The sequence below is a fragment of the Pollachius pollachius genome (genome assembly GCF_949987615.1).
Source record: "Pollachius pollachius genome assembly, chromosome: 3".
Taxonomy (NCBI): Eukaryota; Metazoa; Chordata; class Actinopteri; order Gadiformes; family Gadidae; genus Pollachius; species Pollachius pollachius.
This window is the reverse complement of record NC_136936.1, coordinates 44417981-44436344: the sequence shown is the minus strand read 5'-3', so window position 1 is coordinate 44436344 and position 18364 is coordinate 44417981. Positions and strand designations below refer to the sequence as shown.

The 18364-nt window shown below is 43.4% G+C and overlaps 2 protein-coding genes across 2 annotated transcripts in view; one reads left to right on the top strand and one right to left on the bottom strand.

Annotated features, from left to right (window-relative positions):
- The window catches only part of LOC307072803 (receptor activity-modifying protein 1-like), a 33375-nt gene extending 32613 nt beyond the window's left edge, over window positions 1-762 (top strand). The window contains exon 3 of the mRNA XM_079732287.1: window positions 1-762. This exon is cut by the window's left edge and continues 873 nt beyond it. The gene's annotated coding sequence lies outside the window, so the exon portion shown is untranslated.
- Window positions 763-11617: 10855 nt separating this feature from the next.
- The window catches only part of ube2f (ubiquitin-conjugating enzyme E2F (putative)), a 47841-nt gene continuing 41094 nt past the window's right edge, over window positions 11618-18364 (bottom strand). Inside the window, exon 10 of the mRNA XM_079732805.1 lies at window positions 11618-14738. Within this exon, the coding sequence (XP_079588931.1) occupies window positions 14688-14738 (51 nt within the window). The 3' untranslated portion in view covers window positions 11618-14687. The remainder of the gene's footprint in view (window positions 14739-18364) is intronic.

Genomic DNA, 18364 nt, shown 5'->3' with positions numbered 1-18364 from the left:
TTCTAATTGAGTACCAGGAATGAGCTGATTCAATGTGTTAACTAACACATCTAAAATGAATGAGTTACAACTCTTGGTCGTCCTTTAAGTTATCCCAGCCAAATCCACCTGTGACAACAAACATATGACTTGGTCAGTCAGAGACGGGGACGTGCACTACCGTGCTACAGCAATTTGTTTTGAGACGGTGACTCCTGTGGCTTCTTCTACTCATCACCTTGGCATCGGGAGCTGTGCTTATCTAGAAGCGTGTGACTATTTTTAATAACATTTTTCAAGAAATTCCAAAAAAACAGGTCTGCCCAGAGTTGACATTGAAGCGTCAGCTCTCTGCTTCACGTTGACAGTCAAAGGTTACCATAGGTCACAGACTTTTAGCAGAAACCCCAGAGCAGAGGACAACTGTGGGAAAGCAACGTTGGAACAAGGGCAACATTTCATCTGCTTTGAAAGAAGACGCCGAAACTTATATCAATGGAAAACCGTTGGATATCCATACAGAAAAATATTTTAACCCTTATAATGCCACAGTTCAGTGCATGGACTTCAACCTTGTGTTAATTAAACAAAAATGTCTCCAGAAAGTTTCTGCACTTTGATCTACAGAAACTATCGCTGATGTTACAGTATATGTAACATGTGTATCTTATAATCAATGCTGATAGTTGAGCTATAGCTAAAGCAGGTTGGAAATGTCATTTTGTGTTTGTTGGTTTTGAAAGATGTTTTCATGGCTCATAATAAACTTGCTGGATTCATTTACATGACGTCCTTTACTGATTCTCAAACTAGGTTTCTCTGGCTGACTTGTAATACTTTGAGTCATTGAGCCAGTAATCTAACTAGCTTTTTAAATAAATGCATTTATTGAGCAAATAGAATAAAAAGAAAAACAGTTAAGAAAGACGGATGGACATATCGTGAATAAACAACTAGGTCAGCTTTTTATAAACATTTTTCATGGACTAAGTAATTGCTACTCCTTCAAGTTAAGTTAGTTAAGTCATTCAGTTACTATTGATAATAAGGAATATGAGAGTCTAAAACGCTAACATTTGTTCTTGTATTATTATTATTATGTCTCCTGCGATCAAAAGTGAAAGTTCTAATTATCGTCACCATCGTCTTTTAACTCAAGATAATTCAGAACACAGAATCTGGCAACCTGTTCTGTATTTAACAGCGTTGCCAGGTGCCATTGTCCCAAATCAGTTCTGCTTTCATCTTTCACTGCCCAGGTTCTGTTGCCTATTGATTCAAACTTCAGAGGGATGGCTGAGTGAGCTGTTTAATAGTTCTCAGTATTAGAGCCAAAAACAATGAAAACGTGGCTTATTAATCGTACTTTGTTGCATTAAATGGACAAACTATGGATTTTCAAGTACCTCACCATTTCGTCAAATCCAATTATGATGAAATCAGCATAAATACAATGTCAAAACAACCATGATGAATGGGTATAATCTGTGGCATGGGTATATTGTTAAGGGCCTTGATAAGATACCTTGGTTGGGTGTATTTGAGCGACCTTCATTTGAACAGAGGACACCTACAGGGAAACACCAGCATCAGGTGAGGAGACGGTGATTAGGTATCCAACACAAGGGCCTGCTATACGCATCACAACCAATCAGCATCTTCCAGCTCATCAAAAGACCGCTTTCACGCTGTTGCACTGTAGTTGCACTGTAATGCACATTTTACAGAGCAAAATCTCATAAATTGGTTGATAAAACACTGGCTTGTCTGTGTCTGTGATGTTGATTAGCCACAACAATCCTTCAAAATCAGTGTCCACCCAGATGTATGATGGATAGATCAGCCTACACATTGGTATAGTCCACTTGGTGGGCAGCAAAGATGATCTACCCATCATATATCTGGGTGTGCAATGCAACGTGTGACAGCGTCAGAGTGTTCTTCAACATCACACTTAGTGCTTAAATCAGGGCCCATCAAGGAAAGTCCACATCTTGAGGACATAAACAAAATATTGCATTCGCTAATATTTTCATATGACCAATTAGTGAGAGTGATGTGTGAGTGCTATTGCAGGCAGAGCTTGCAACACTCATTTAAGGTCCATAACAGTCAAAACGGTGGAGCTAATGAAGCAGCCAGATCCATGTCGATGTTAATTGTTTTGGTAGCACCTGACCAGGTGTCGATCCATGAATCATGAGCCTTATCTCCAAAATCTCTTATCTCCAAAAGGTCTAGTAAATAAACCAAAATCTCTTATCTTAAAAAACCCTCTCTCCAAAACCATTACAAAAATTGGAAAGAAGCCTACATCAAAACAAGATAAATTTACATAAATTTAGAAAAAGTGTTGATTTATGTTTACTCTGCAGCTATGGAGAGGGCCTCAGTCTAATGCTTATGAAAGATTTGGTTGAATTAAATGTTCCATGAAGAGACAGACTTCAGGGTATAAATTATAGCCATGACTCATGAGGCTAAGCATCAACCCTTAGGAAGGCAGTGATAGATGCACCAGAAATACTAGACTTCATAGATTCTATGTTATAGACTTTATTCAATAGAATTTAAATAAACAAATTTGAGAGGGAGAGTGACGTATCCAGTACATACCTACCAAATCTTGTTGGGGAAATGTCACATACATTTACATTTACATTTATCCAAAGCAACTTACAGCAATTCATACACTCACCGACGGTGGAGCCAACCATGCAGGGCGACAGCCAGCTCATCGGTTGCAGTTAGGGTTAGATGTCTTGCTCAGAGACACCTCGACACTAAGCTAGGATGAGCCGGAGAATGAACCTTCTGGTTGCTAGTTCAACCCGCTCACCAGCTCTACCTCCTGAGCTAAGCTGACCCATATACTATGTTATTAGACATCAAGGACAGCTGATGTGCTGTAGGGATTGTTCATCATCACAAACACACAGCACATGTGTCTTTGGAAGATAAGATGAAATAAGATAAGATCGCCCTTCATTAATCCCAGACGTGAAATCTGGGTATATGCCATAGCCCTTTGCTGTAGGTGTAACCCTCTGAACAATGTTTATTCTAAACAGTTCTTCCCTTTAAAACGTGTAGAACCGGGGTGTTGATCTCGCCGGGCGAGGCTGTCAGCTAAAATCAGGTCAGTCTCAATACCTGCCAGGGATCCAGAGTTTACCAGGTGGAAGAAAGGTCTAGTTTACCAGCAGAAAGGTCTAGTTTGTGTCAATCTTGATACTTGTGAGTGTCTAGAGTGAGTTTATGTTGTTATGTTTTTGCCAGTTGTAAAATAGGTTAATATCAAATGCTATAGAATGGAAAGGTTGGGGAGGGCAGGCTGCCATTGACATTTGTCAAAAGTTCTAAAATGTTTCAAGTTTTTAAATTAAATCACTGGCTGTATGTGTGTGTGTTTAATTTGCTGTGTGTGGGTTTATTAAGTATGTTGATCCTTGTGGCAATATTCTGCCATTTGTGGCAATTAGCAGTAGCCTAGATTCTCTCTCTCTCTCTCTCCCTCTCTCTCCCTCTCCCTTTCGCTCTCTCTCTCTCTCTCTCTCTCTCTCTGTCTCTCTCTCTCTCTCTCTCTCTCTCTCCAGAAATCAACTAGATATCCGCAGGGAGACTAACTACAGATCCAAAAGCTTACTGATGCTAGCACCCAAGACGGCACTAACCTCACAGGGATACACACATACACACACGCACGCAAACATGGGCACGCACGCACGCACGCGCACACACACACACACACACACACACACACACACACACACACACACACACACACACACACACACACACACACACACACACACACATATAGAGATCAGCACTGTTGATGCAGACTCCTGTCATGTTAGCTCTGATATCACATAGCAAACAAACCGTGAGAGTCTGCTACAATACCCTCCAAAGTACTGAATGGAAAACCCTTTTACTATTTACACATGTGGTTGATTTTATTTGTATTGGTAATGTACTTGTTTTAACATTGGGTTCATTTTGGATTTTTGTGCTAACCAAATAAAACTAAAATCAAATCAAACACAAGATAGATTATTTAGATTCTCCTGCAGAATTGACCATGCAGAAAAACCTCTTGTTTATGAAGGCATATTCCACTGATTAGTCTTTCTGTTTCATCCACTCGTCAATTAACCTGATTGTATTCAGGCTCTTAATGAGTCTTTGGTTTGGCAGAACAGCTGAATAAACTGATCTCAGCTCAACAGTATGCGGGTTCCATTCCCAGAGCAAATACACTCAACGCTCCTCAGTATGTCCCTATGATACCCGAAGGCTAGCACACTTTCCACAGTGTGTTTAATCTTCATCGGTAGACACAGCTCTGAAGATGGACATTCGAATCTCGTTCCAGGATGTGAAAAGTTCTGTCCCCACTACCTGCATCCATCATATAACCATCATCTCTCTGGGCACAACCTCCATAACAGGGGGGACGTTTCAGCCACAAGCACCCAGGAGGAATGATGCTGCCCTGGCTATTTTTTAGCCGCCCCCCATCTTGTCGCCTGCTGCTATTGTCTCCAATGGAATCCCTCCGGAAATGTCCCTTAGGAAGTAGTAACTTAGGAAGTACTTTTTACTTAGTAAAGTAATTAAACACCATGTAAATGCTTTTCGTTTTGATTTAATTTCTGATACTTGCAATGTATCTGCTTGGGAGTGACGGTGATCACCAGCACATAACGCCGAAGAGCTGAAAATAAGGGTTGAACTTGATGGATGAGCACGTCCAGCTATAATATTATAACTGTGATTATATCCGCTAATGGGAAACCTTTGTCAATAGGTGTCCCATGGCGTAGCTGTAATAAATCCCAGCTCCTGTTAACACCAGTCCGTTACACTTCCTCTTCCCAGCTCCTATCCTCTCCAGTCTCTCGCTGTCATCCTGCCGGCAATAAGACTCCCTAATGCCTTCCGCAGATGTCGCTTGTTGACGTTAATGCATATCCTATTTCCAAGCATCCAATTATGCACGTCCAAATTTAATTTGACCTCTGTTCCTATGCGGCGCCGGCATATTTTGGGCCTTGTTCAGGAATTTCCCAGCGGACTCTGAATGCAGCGTTCGCACTGCCAAGCAACAGCCACCGAAGATGGGGAAGAGAGAGAGAGAGAGAGAGAGAGAGAGAGAGAGAGAGAGAGAGAGAGAGAGAGAGAGAGAGAGAGAGAGAGAGAGGGAGAGAGAAAGAGAGCGAGAGCGAGAGAGAGAAAAAGAAAGAGAGAGAGAGCAAGAGACAGACAGCCTGAGAGAGAGAGAGAGAGAGAGAGAGAGAGAGAGAGAGAGAGAGAGCCTTGGAAGTCTTAGAGTGTTGTTTAGCATTCTCTGGTGGCCTGGCCAAGCCTGAACCCTGTCTATATGGGACTTTTCCTTTGGCCAGATATCCATCTGAGATGTCTAGTATGAGCCCCTTCCTCAAGTTTCAACTCACAATTTATGGACAGAACATGTGTGTGTGGGTGCAAAATGCATAAGGCAACATAAATGTAACACTTTTTCATCCATACACCCCCATGCTCTGCCTGACCCTACTCTCTATAGAAGGTTTATCTCTGAAGAACGAGACAGAAATGGAAAATTTTGAATAGATAAAATTGAAGACCTCAAGCCTTCAATTATGTGACCGTGAGTTTACTTACCCACCGGTCGAGAAACAAATTAGACCTCATTCACCTGGCCACCATATTGGTTTGTTGGATGGGAATATTCTGCATTTTCAAAGCTACCTGGCTGGGGGATTGCATTGAACTATAAAAACTAATTAGAATGTCCAACATAGCCGCTAGGGGAATAGGTTAGGGACAATCTACGACGACGAGGTGGTGCGGTTGCAAAAAATGATGCACAACGTTGGGGCTGGGGACACACGGGTTTGCCTCTTCCAGGTGCATTATCTATGATAACCACAAAACTCGTGGATTATCCTGCTTACACCATCGCTACTGGCAAAACATTATAGAAATATGAAATAAATATATCAGATAACTGCAGATTCTGTCTCCAAAACAAAAATGTTCAGCTTGCACTGTTTGTTCGGTTTCTGGAAACACAAATGTTCAGTGGGGAGAAATGTATGGGTCAGACTAATGCCTTGAATGCAATCAGTTAACATGAGATTGATATGAAATGCAGAAATTATCTTATTACTCCAGTAAATAGCTCAAGTTCTTACTAAGGACCTGGAAACGGTAAAGCTTTCTATACATAGTCCCATCTGAGTTCTGTCAGCAAAATTATTTTACGGACTACGTGAGATTTCCCAAACTGAATAAATATGGCACAACAACAAAAATTCAGTATGATTTTGTTGTTTGGTACTTTGGAGGAAGCAGTGTATTTTTGCTGTCTTGATAAACGCTTCTATGTAATGAGTTAACAGGGTTGATTTAGCTCACGGAACACTGGCTAGCTGATATGAGGTTGAGGAAATGTTGGGCATTAGTTTTATGAGACTTATTTTCAAAGTTTCAAATTGAAAGTGTCAACATTGAACTTCGATTTGATCAACTCCCTGAGATTTTCACTCAGTCAATTTAGAGAAAAGGGCGAGAGAATCCTTTTTATGATATTCCCTTAATGAAAAAGTGTATAGGCTACTACACTTGCTACTTAGTTTGAGTTTTTCTATATTTAAACCTTTCAACATAACAAACAAAAGCGTTGTCTTAATTTGATTTCTTTAAGAATCAACCACATTATTTGACTTCTATTCTCCCTTGAGTGCTTCTTAAGAAGTTGGACTTCACCAGTAACCGCCCCATCTCAGAGGGTGATGGGGTTGTCTGAATCCAGTCCACTTGTTCCAAAGTGAGAGGGGAACAAACAGAGCCAGAGGAAGAGTACTGACTGGAAGATCTACAAGCACAACACTTGCTCACCACTTCCACCCATTTGAATTGGAAGTGAAGTCCAGCAGCACAACTGTTCGCCATGTTTGGCTGGAAAATGTCCACGCTTGTGTGCTCAGCTGAGGAGGGGAGTTATGACAAGGCAGTTTGGTGGATGTTTTGTGTTTTTTTGGTCATGTCATGAAAGTGAATATCTCTGGTTGTTACGCTATGAGAGGGATGATTCACAGGCTTTCATTGTTGGCGAAGTAACTTTCATGGACATTTCTTGCTTGTTCAATGAACAATGCTTGTTCATCGGTTTGTGGGGGGTGAAGTGACTCAGCTCTGACTGTCTGACTGTAATTAAGAAATATTTGTTGTTCACTAACACAAAACACTCACACACACAAAGGCCGTGGTTTTGACAGTAAAATTATATTTTCAAATTCCGGCCCCTGTTGAGAACCGATGATTTGCAGGAAATAACCGAAAGACAAGAAACAGGGACATCACTTATGTAAAACATTTTTGTGTTACGTATTTGTATTGTAAACATGACCATTTAGCCACATACCGGCACACAGGTCTACTGTACAAGACAGACACAAACAGTTGTCTCAATCACCTAAAAACTGTGCTATTATGACTTTACATGAAGAGATAACTGCATCCGACATGTATCGTAACGCCATTGGCTATAGACGCTCTTTTCTCTTTTTTCTCATGAGTTAAGTTTGCTTCACTGTCCGTTTCTGAATCACGTCGTTATGTTTTCGGCGCCGCTTTTCCCTTGCTTTGTTTTTACCCGATGTGGCAAAATGCATTACCGTCTGCCTCCTGTCCAGCTAAGCTCCGCACAAATCGCAGTTTCTTCCACGAGCAGAGTGTGCGTGGGCAGCTTCAGAGACTGCAGAAGAAAAGAAACCAACTCACTTTATGCACGCAAACTCAAGGGGTGATAAGAAGAGTCTGTGTGAGAAAAAATTGTGAAAACTGTTGACACCTACAATGGGGTGCACACGCGCGTATTTGTAACAACAAGAAACGCACTTCCACGGCACATCCTACTCAGACGCACAACCCCCGCGCACGAGACAAACGCCGTACGGCAACCTACGTAACACGGCTCTCACCTTTTGCTAACCTCTCTCTGAAATGATGTCACAGAGTCTGAGTAAGAGCATCGCTCCCTCTCCGTCCTGCACTAAATGTTTTGTATCGCCGCGGGCAACACAAACCTTCAACGGGTTTCAACCAGTTTGGGTTGCACACAATATCTCGTCAACAAAATCCACAAACAAAGAATGATGACCCGGAACATCAGCTGCTGCTGTATATTTTTAACTGTCTTAAAATACATGTTTCCTATTCTCCACACACTGTCATTTACAGTATGTGAGCGGGCTTGTCTGCAGGCACTCCGGTCTCTTTCTCCCTAGCTTCCTGACCTCTGACCTTGTTTTTCCCTAAGACCCATGGCTAACCGAATACCTTGTCGGTCGCTCAGAAGCCCTTTAACCCAGACAGACGTGTGAGGCCTTGCGAGACTGTTTCTTCAGGGCTAGATAAATAAACTTCCCTTGAAATATTCAACACAGAAGACCTTATTCAGTGTGTGTGTTTGCGTGTGTGTGTGTATGGGTGTGTGTGTGTGTGTGTGTGTGTGTGTGTGTACGTGCGTGTGTGCATGTGCGTGTGTGTATGTGTGTTTGTGTGGATGTGAGTTACCAATGTGACAACTGCTTTAAGCCCTGATACTTTGGTAGTAATAACAAGTTGTCATGTCAGATTACGAAGTTCGTCAATCCCTAAATACTAATAAGTATATCCAATAATAAAAGTAATTAATTTCCTTCATTCATGGAGGCGGTAGAAGAGGTATATGCATATTCATTAGTTGCTACCTTGGAAACGTGTGGTGAACATTATAAATGGTCTTTGGTTGTTAGTACCAGACAGCTTCTGTTGTTTTTATTCATTAACTTTCTATCTTTGTAGAACATCCAATGAGTCTTAAAATAAGGAGATCAACTGTCCGTGGACTTGTAATTAAAGTATGTTCCGGTATGCCAATTTGAATTTAAGAGTTGAAGAATTAGCAACCAAACCATGTCTTTGTCTATCAATCCTGAGTGGTTATTTTTTTAAATTGGACTACACCACCCATCACCTTTATATTTAGTAGTGCACCAGGTAAACTAGGTGTCTTTATAATCCAGTATGGATAAACCAGGTTTATAAAGACGCCTGGTCTATATGTGTATAAACTGTGTCTTTATATACCAGGTTGCTTCGTAAACCAGGTGTTTTCACAGACCAGGTCTTCTCATAAACCAGGTGTTGTCGTCATAAACCAGTTTTTTATAAACCAGGTGTCTTTATAAAACAGGTGTCGTCATAACCCAGGTGTCTTTATAAACCAGGTGTGTTTATAAACCAGGCGTTTTTATAAACCAGGTGTCTCAGAGATGAATATCACAGATCCAGCTGTCTGTTAACCTTCGCCACAAGATACTCGCAATGGGAATAAAAAAACTCTGGTTTTGTTTGCAACTGTAGGAAAAATAGGAAAAATAAGGATAATAAGATCAGTGTGTGCGCCTCTGTTAGATCAAGGCAGAGACAGAGTGGGGTGGAGTGGGGTGGGGGGGAAGGTGATACAGTGTGAGAGTGACAGAGAGAGGGAGAGAGGTACACTCCCTCGACACACACTTAACATTTGCTCAGCTCTGGCAGAGGGCAAGTGAGAGGAGACAAATATCTCTACAAGGAAAGCTGCTTGCCTTCTCATTAATCTCGCTCCAATCATTTGATGCATTATTCTTCATGTTTCTACTAATAGCATCCTGTTTTCTTCTATCAAATTACTCTGTCCACAGGGGTTTTCTGCAGGGCGTGTATTTTATATAATTCATCAGATCAACAACAGCAAATAAAAAATTAGCCGTCTCTTCGAGTCTTCTTCAGTTCAATTTCCACCCACAGTGAAGGCGTAGAAATTGTACATTTCTGCCCACTATTTTTGCGTATTTTCTAAATCACAAGATGTGTGTGATGAGACGGTTCTTCTCCCCCCGCTGGGCATACCAAATCAATTCCTAAATTGTGTTTTGAGCACGGTTGCAACTGGAGTAAAACTAAAGAATGTGTCATGACAAACCGTGGGCAGTTTAACCAGGTCAGGAGTGTGATATATAAAAGCAATGAATTATGAGTTGAACAGCGTATCAATGTACAGACCCAGGCTAAAGGTTTAACGCCTGAGTGTCGACGCCAGCTTCGTTGAGGTTGAGCCGAGGACAGCGGAAATAGCTCTCTGTCAATAAGGTCCCTGGGAAGATGTTGAAGTCTACACATATATTGTCTTTGGTCCCTCGTGATTTTGGTAGGTTTTGTCTGTTATTATGATGTGTAGCAGTTTCATTGCCAAATAAGATGTTTTGAATGCGTGTGTACAGCATAAACAAATACAATTGCACAACAAAACATAATTCTGCACATCAACATGCGTGTCAAATCCGTAACATCAGATTATTTTAATTTATACACGTCGTTCAGGCAGGTTGGTAGAAACCTTCGGATCAGGAGCTGTGGAGCCGATGTGGAAGGAGATTCAAATCAAGGCGTAGTTCTCGGACTCCATTGCTGCGGAACATACCACAGAGACCCCACACGAAACACCACGTTCAATCAGTTATCCGCGGGCTATCGCAGGAAACCCAACGACCAGCATCCAACCTATCCCGTTTCATGGTTGACTCTCTTCTTTGTTTACGTGTACATCCGTTTTGAAACACAAAACCTATTGGAGACGGTAAAGGTTAGAAGGCTTTCATATCTTGACCTGTTCTCTAGGCTATACCATATAGAAAGGTGCACCACTCGTATTTTCTATATGGTAACCGTTGTTTGAAGAAGTAAATAACTAACTGGCACCACCCTCTCCATGGTTGAACACCAGGTGGGATGTGATACCTAGGTGAGATCGGTCTGTGGGAGATCTACATTTTGATTGTTACATGAAAGAAAATGTCTTTTATTCTTATCCAAACTGCTCAATTACTTCCAGAAAGGACTAACAGCACTATATCACGTGAGTGGGGCTTAGTTTTAAGGCACATTATGAATTGAATTATACTTATTAATATTTATATAAATATGAGTACACTGTCTTCACCAGCACACTGACACGGATGACGAGGCCTTCCCAGGATGGGCGGGGGGGGGGGGGGGGGGGGCGAAGGGCGACTGGGGAGGGCGGTAGCGAGCTCGTCACAGGACCCCGTAGAGAGATGTGCGTTACTTTCCCCCCTCACGGTGGACAGACACCCTCTTATTAGCAGGCGTTGGCTGGCAGGTGTCAGGGCTCAACCATATGTGCTGCTGGAGCAGCCGTGTGCGGCAAGCGTGTACCTCCGCAATTCAGGCCTTTCAGCAGCCAAGATTGACAGCCGTTAATGACAAGTACCACAGGTGAACAAGTCTTTCTCAACAGATGACAGTTGGTTATTTTCAGGTATTCCTTCTGCAGTCTTGTCGCCCCATTTTAGTCGGTTGGTTGTAGATGGTCCTTTTTCCACGGCTGATGGCTTCAGGAGACCCTATCAGGGCAATAAAAAGATCTGACACACACGTCCGTGATTTGTTGTCCGCTATTGTCACAGACTTTCCATCCAATGAAGACAGACCACCAAAAAAGTTTTTTCCTTTTTTTTTGCACATGTTCTTTAATATATCTTAAAAAATCGATAGACAATCTCAGAAAGACAAGGTTGGCTATTTGAGAAGAAGAAGACCCTGCTGGCTAGGACTTACACCACTACCCTCACTGCCACACCCGCCGACTTGGCAAACATACTACTGCAAAGGGCCCCTATTTTACCACCAGCTGTGATGTTGAATAGATATAGATAAACCAACAAGCCTACCCAGTGGTCTGTATCAGACATCACACATCTGGATGGAAACTCACCCCTTGTGAGGTTACTAATGCAGATCGACAAGGCTCATCACACCGGTTGGTAAAATAGATGCCATTTAAATGTATACTGTATTCCCCATTCTGTCATGGGAGTTTGGTTGATGTTGATATAGTTTCTCCAAGTGTTTTCGTAGACTCCTCCACTCTGAAGTGGTCAGCACCTGGTCATTCAACATCATGTTGCTAACGTAATCATATGAAGTTCAGTGTGGTTCGGGCCCAACCTCGTGTTGATGCTATCCTAACGTTGCACTCAAGGTTCAAACAACTTAGTTTGATGCCAATCTCCTGAAGTGCGTCCAATCAGATTACAGCTTTGTTTTGACATTCTTAAACCAACGGAATCCAAACACAACAATCGGAACATGTCAGCGTGGTTTGAGGAGTAAGGAGCGCTGAACTTTCATCTGTTGGCTGGCTATATTCACCTGACTCAGCGTCCATCTTAGCTGGAGGCTCCTTGTGTGGTCACTGATGACCCCTTGACAGTAAACAGTGTGTGTTATTAGCTTTGTGGTGATGAATTTGCAGTCACAGGCCTTGCTTTTGGAGTAATCGTCCATGGATGGGTCTGCAATCCACATACCAGGTGAGGTTTGGTAGTTGCCTGCAATTGTGTTATTTCCTCTTACATTGCAACAGTTAGAGGTCGGGGTTCAACACATTGTCTAAGTGCTTGAGTAAGTGTTTGCCTAAGTTTGTGTGTGTGTGTGTGTGTGTGTGTGTGTGTGTGTGTGTGTGTGTGTGTGTGTGTGTGTGTGTGTGTGCGTGTGTGCGCATGTGTGCGTGCGTGCGTGCGTGTGTGTGTTCTGGGGACAGTTCCAGTAAATGGGGCAGGCCGCCTTGGAACATCCCTCAATGTGTTTGTCTTATTACAAACAATTGCCTAGATGTTGACAGACACATGTGTATGTACACACAACGTTTACGCACACAGCCTGCACAATTCAATGCTAGCAGTAAGTATAAGAGATGAGCTCACATAATTGTTCTGTATCGTTTGTTTCCTCAATGATTTATTCATTTAGCCGAAAGAAGCTTTTGAATTACCTCCACGTCATCGTATGGTTTGATTTTGAATTCAGATCGATCAGTGGTGAAGGATACAATTGATCACATTGTTTGATCTCTTATTCATGCTACACATGGTTTACACACACACACACACACACACACACACACACACAGATACTGTAGTCTATATGCACATGCTCAAAACTGAATGCCTGGCTCTGCACACATATAAAGCCATACGCACACACATATTCAAGCATACACACACACACACACACACACACACCTCAGCCATTAGCAGAAGGAGCTCATGACAATCCAATCACCTTGTTAACTTTTCACATGCAGAGATGAATATCCAAAAGGAAATTCATTACATGTGGGGTTGACGTACACAAGCTGTGCACAAAACACGGCCAAAACCTTACACACACGATGAGAGCAATTAGCGCAATTGGAAAGTCAACACACACACACAACAATATGCAAATCAAAACACACACACACACACACACACACACACTCATCCATTCAATCAGCTCCCGGCTAACACAGCGAACACGTGACCTAAGCCGTGTGTCATTTTAGCGCGGTGACTCTACTCCACCCCTACACATTGATTGAGTACGGTCCTCTCTTAATCCACCTCCTCCTCCTCCTCTTCTTCAGAGGGTCTGAGGAGGAACGGACGTCAGCGAGTGCCACGGGGTCATGACGCACGGTTTCTCAATCATTCATCAATACTTGAACCCAGACTAATCCACACTGGAGCGTGCCGGGTACCAAGGGAACGCCTCTTATTTACCTTTTCATTTAGCTTGTCCATGCATTATTCACCCAAACACATGTGTTGTTGCCGTGCAGCCGTGAGGGATTCTGTCTATCACAACAATTTAAATTAGCTCAACACATTCAAAAGGTGACGCGCAAGCCTGACCCAGAGTACACGCGGCAATCACCAAACCCAGTGTGTGTGTGTGTGTGTGTGTGTGTGTGTGTGTGTGTGTGTGTGTGTGTGTGTGTGTGTGTGTGTGTGTGTGACCTGCAGCTGTGGGAAGACACTGGAATCAAGATGGTGGTGCATGTGGAATCACAGACCGAGGTAAAGTGGTCTGGTCACATGGGTGCAGGCCATCAGGCTTCCCAATGTAAGTGCACAGGTATTGCTGGATGTGTGTTTTTGGGTGTGTGCCATGTTGAGTGTGTATTTAATGTTTGTATTTGTGTGTGTGTGAACCCACTGCAGTACAGGACATTGTGTGTATATATGTGTGGATGTGCATGTGTGTGCATGCTGGCATGTTTATATATTTGAGATGTCTACTTCTCTTTAGCAACACAAACTTGGCAGGCACTGGAGCAGAAAACACACAATATATATTCTTTCTTTAGTTTCACAGGTTATTGGAAAGAAAGCGATCCGTCTTGATGGGACTTGGAAATTTGACTTGAAAGTTGAAAGTACGACTGAAGCCCCCCCCCCTCCCCTCACTTCCAGGGGCCAAAAGACCCAGGGAGCAGGGGTCCCCCGACGCAGGAGGGCCACAGACAGGCATCAGGGTCTGGGTTAGGCCCCCCCTACCCTCCCAAGCGTTATTTCCCCAATATCTTCTGTGTTTTTTGGTGTTTTTTTTTTACATTTCTTTTACATCCATATTCTATTCCAGCAACGGTTGGCGGTTGTTGGCGTTGGTTTCGATGGGCGGGACCAGCGAGGGATCTGTTCAATAAGACAAGAGCTAGGGGAAGGGGGTCGGTCCGCTGATGGAAGTGGGCGGAGCCAGGTGGAGGAGCGGCGACGCGGCGGAGCTGTTTGGTTGGCTGAGGAGCATAGGCGGGGAGCCGTGTGCTCCTATCATCTGGCATAGTTCTTGATGTAGTCCTGCACCTTGTTCCGGAAGTCCTCCTGCACAGAGGAGGAAAAGCAAGGAACAGAGGGGGAATACAGGGTTAACCTTGAAGCATCTTGCTCGAAGCTTCTTTCATGGGGCATTGCGGTTTCAAAACCAGAACCCTATCACCCTAACCAGTTCACAATCTGGTGTCCCTGGTCTGTTTAACAGCCACGACGGTGGACTGGGAACAAGGGAGAAATTATGTTCATTATTAAAAATGGAGTATACAAACTGAGTGTTAATTCTGGTGTTTTATGAGTCTAAATGATTGCCAGCCGAGCAGGGAGGCTAAGATGTGGGCCCATGCCCACTACATCCCCAGCCAAAACCAAAGGATTAGTTTTATATTGAATACCCCTTTTAAGGAAGCCTAATATTTGCACTTCTAGATGAAAGATTAAAAGTCATTATGAACAAAATTCAGACCATCGAGAAATCCATTATACTTCAGTCGATCGGCCCAGCGATGAATCATGTGGCTTCATTTGAGGACTAGACAGGCCGAGATAGCTAGTCTGCTCACCAAGGATGGACAAATGCGTGGCTCCTAGCCTCAGTCTGTGTAAATACCCTTAAGGCCTAATGGATGACACACAAGCCGTGTGCTGCCCTGCGTAGCTGTGTCTGCCACGGCATTAAGCTGTGAAACTGGACTTTAAACCATATGTATAAATCTATCGAGACAGCAGATACAGAGCAGAATGCAGGTGATCTCTGAAGGCTTTTCCCAAGGCTAAGGTTTGTTTAATCTGCGGTAGAGGACTCCTCTGATCTGTCCTCCCAACGGTGACCCGAGACATTTTAATGGGAACAAATCCTCAGGCTCACCAACAGGATGCATTATTATTCTACGCTGTTGTTCTGCGTCGAGTCGATCGATGAAACACCGCTTTAATGCCCGGCTGATTCTGATACGTCGAGTGAGACAACGTATATGAATAAGGACTGCTCCATAAACATAATTTCAATTTCGGATAATTGTTGTTTTTCCGAATTGATAATCGAATTTGAGGAAAGGTGTATTCAAAGAGTGCATTTCTCCCTGCCGTAATTGGAGCCGGTGTTCTGTGGATATGTGCTACCTACTGGGTAATGATTTGCTACTTGGCGGTTCTGCATGAAGGCTCAAACGCGTATGTCCCAAAATCTTGGTTTTCCGTTCCATTGGTTTGACCATGTTTGTTCTCTCCTTTATTAAAGATCTCTTTAATAAGGAACTCCATGACACGTGTCAAGGTAACTGAACCTAATGAGACCAGTTTTTCTCAATTAGGCTTCAATGGGACAGGAGAAAAGAAGCACATTGCTCCAGTCAACATGAAATGAGAAACACTTGAATGAAGTCCACCTAGGGAGGTAAAATTTGAACTTTCAGTTTTTATCAATTATTATGAGTTTGATATTAATTTCTTTAAATTCTTTTACCTTGCTACAATTCGCTGCGATAGTTGCGGCAGTACCTGACTTTTATCATTTAATTGATTTTCCTTTTCATTTCTACAGTGTAACGCAATATTAACGCAATAAGCGATACAACAATATCACGTAGAAATGCTGGTTGAACATCGGCAGCATGCGGATGTTCAACCATTAAGGCTCGGTCACGGCAGAGCTTCAATGGGCCTACGATTTTCAACAGAGGACACATGGATTCCAAAGTACGAGAGAGTAGGCCTTCTCTCCATAATCATAAAGCAAATAGCCGGTTGGAACGTTATGAAAAGCTTTGATAAAATCCCAGGGCAGGAATAGCGCCACTTATCTTAAGAGAAAGCACAATGGCGCTATTGAGGGGCATAGATGGCCAGAAAAAGGAAAAAAAACATCACTACCACTTCTATTCATGTTTTAGATTAGCATCTGGTAATTATAAGAAGGTCGAGCATTTTGCTCTCTTTAACCTCGTTTTTGTATGGAAATAGCTTCTAATAATGTGCATTATTAAAACACCACATGAACGCCACGCCCCCCCCTGCTCTCCGCATCCTCTTATTTCTATGGCCGCAACTGTCTAGTGCAACCAATTGAAAACTAAAACCGTTACCGCGAGTAACCTCCAATTTTGGCTCAATATTTGTATTATTACAACCGTTATGTTTATAGACTCGAGACGGGTCTCTGTCGGACCTGCAGATTCTCACAGTGGATGGCAGCTGTAGACTGGGTAGCCCCGCCCATTCTGCCAGCAATTTGATTTGCCCTGCACAAGGGTCTGGAGAAGAGCAATACATTTCTATCTGCTTCTGATAAGTTTTTGCGGGAGCCAATCACCAAGCTGTTTTTTCCCCTTTGCGCGCTATTGGCTGGTTTCACACGATGATGACAGGGAAGCGACGGCAAGCAGCCAATCGCGTACAGAGTCAGCTGAACTAGGCCCGTTGGTCGCGCCTCTTGTACTGAAGAAAATGACAGCAGCTTCCCAGGACCAACGTGCAATCTACGATTGAGCTTGGTCTAGCAATAGCCAGACTACGGCAGGTGTCAAGTATTCCAAAAACATCGGAATACAAGAACAATGAAGGATAGCTCCGTCATCCCATGTTTGGCCAAGCTGCTTTGATAAAAGGCTACCATTACCTCAACTTAAGCGTTGATGTAAGGCCTCATTTACTTCAGTTAATCCTACCTCTGAAATACATCTGTGGTACCGATGCACATTTCTAAATAAAGATTCATAGATTGATAGAAATTTTGGGATAACCATCCAGTCATCCCAAATTGCGGGAACATCTGCCATCTGTACAACAGATACATAGAGAGCCCCTGCGCCCCCGACCCTCCCCATTACACCCTCCATCTCCCCACAACCATTACGCCCCTGCTCCATCCATCTATTTCCTTACAGGTCACGAAGTCATCGGGCACAACGAGTCAACCCCCGCAAAGCGTGACCCCGCGACCTTTCATATTCCACTTCCGTTGACACGGCGACCTCCAGCCATTTTTGCTAGGCCCCTTGCTCACACACTCCTGGGGGGGCGTTCTTGTATCGGTCACGACAGATGGAGAGAGGGAGCGAGAGGGAGGGAGAGAGAGGGAAAGAGAGAGGGAGAGAGAGAGAGGGAGGGAGGGAGGGAGGGAGGGAGAGAGAGAAAGAGGGAGAGTGAAGAAGAGAGAAGGAGAGGGAGAGAGAGGGAGAGATATGTGCAATAGAGGGAAAGATTGAAATGGAGAAAGATAAACGGAAAGAATACAATCAACAACATACAGGCCAAGCCAACCATAAACACAACTTATCTTTAAATATCCAGCCAGTGTATTGGGAACTAGAAGTGTGCCTTATAAACGTGTGTGTGTCCCGTGTATCTTAACATTAAGAGACTCATCATTCATCTCCTAAACGGTTGCTGTAAAGATATTGACCACAGCTGCATCGGCTAAACATTCGGGGACCAAAGCGTCACAGCCACGCCGCTCTGGGACCTCTGCCTTGTAGCTCAGTAACACGAGTACACCCACACACAACCACGTACGCACACATAAATACACACGGGCACGTACACCCAGATATATACACATGGGCACGTATACATGCATATGGGCACGTACACACACACGCGCACACGCACGCACGCACGCACGCACGCACGCACGCACGCACGCGCGCACACGAGCACCAGGGTCGCAACACATGACA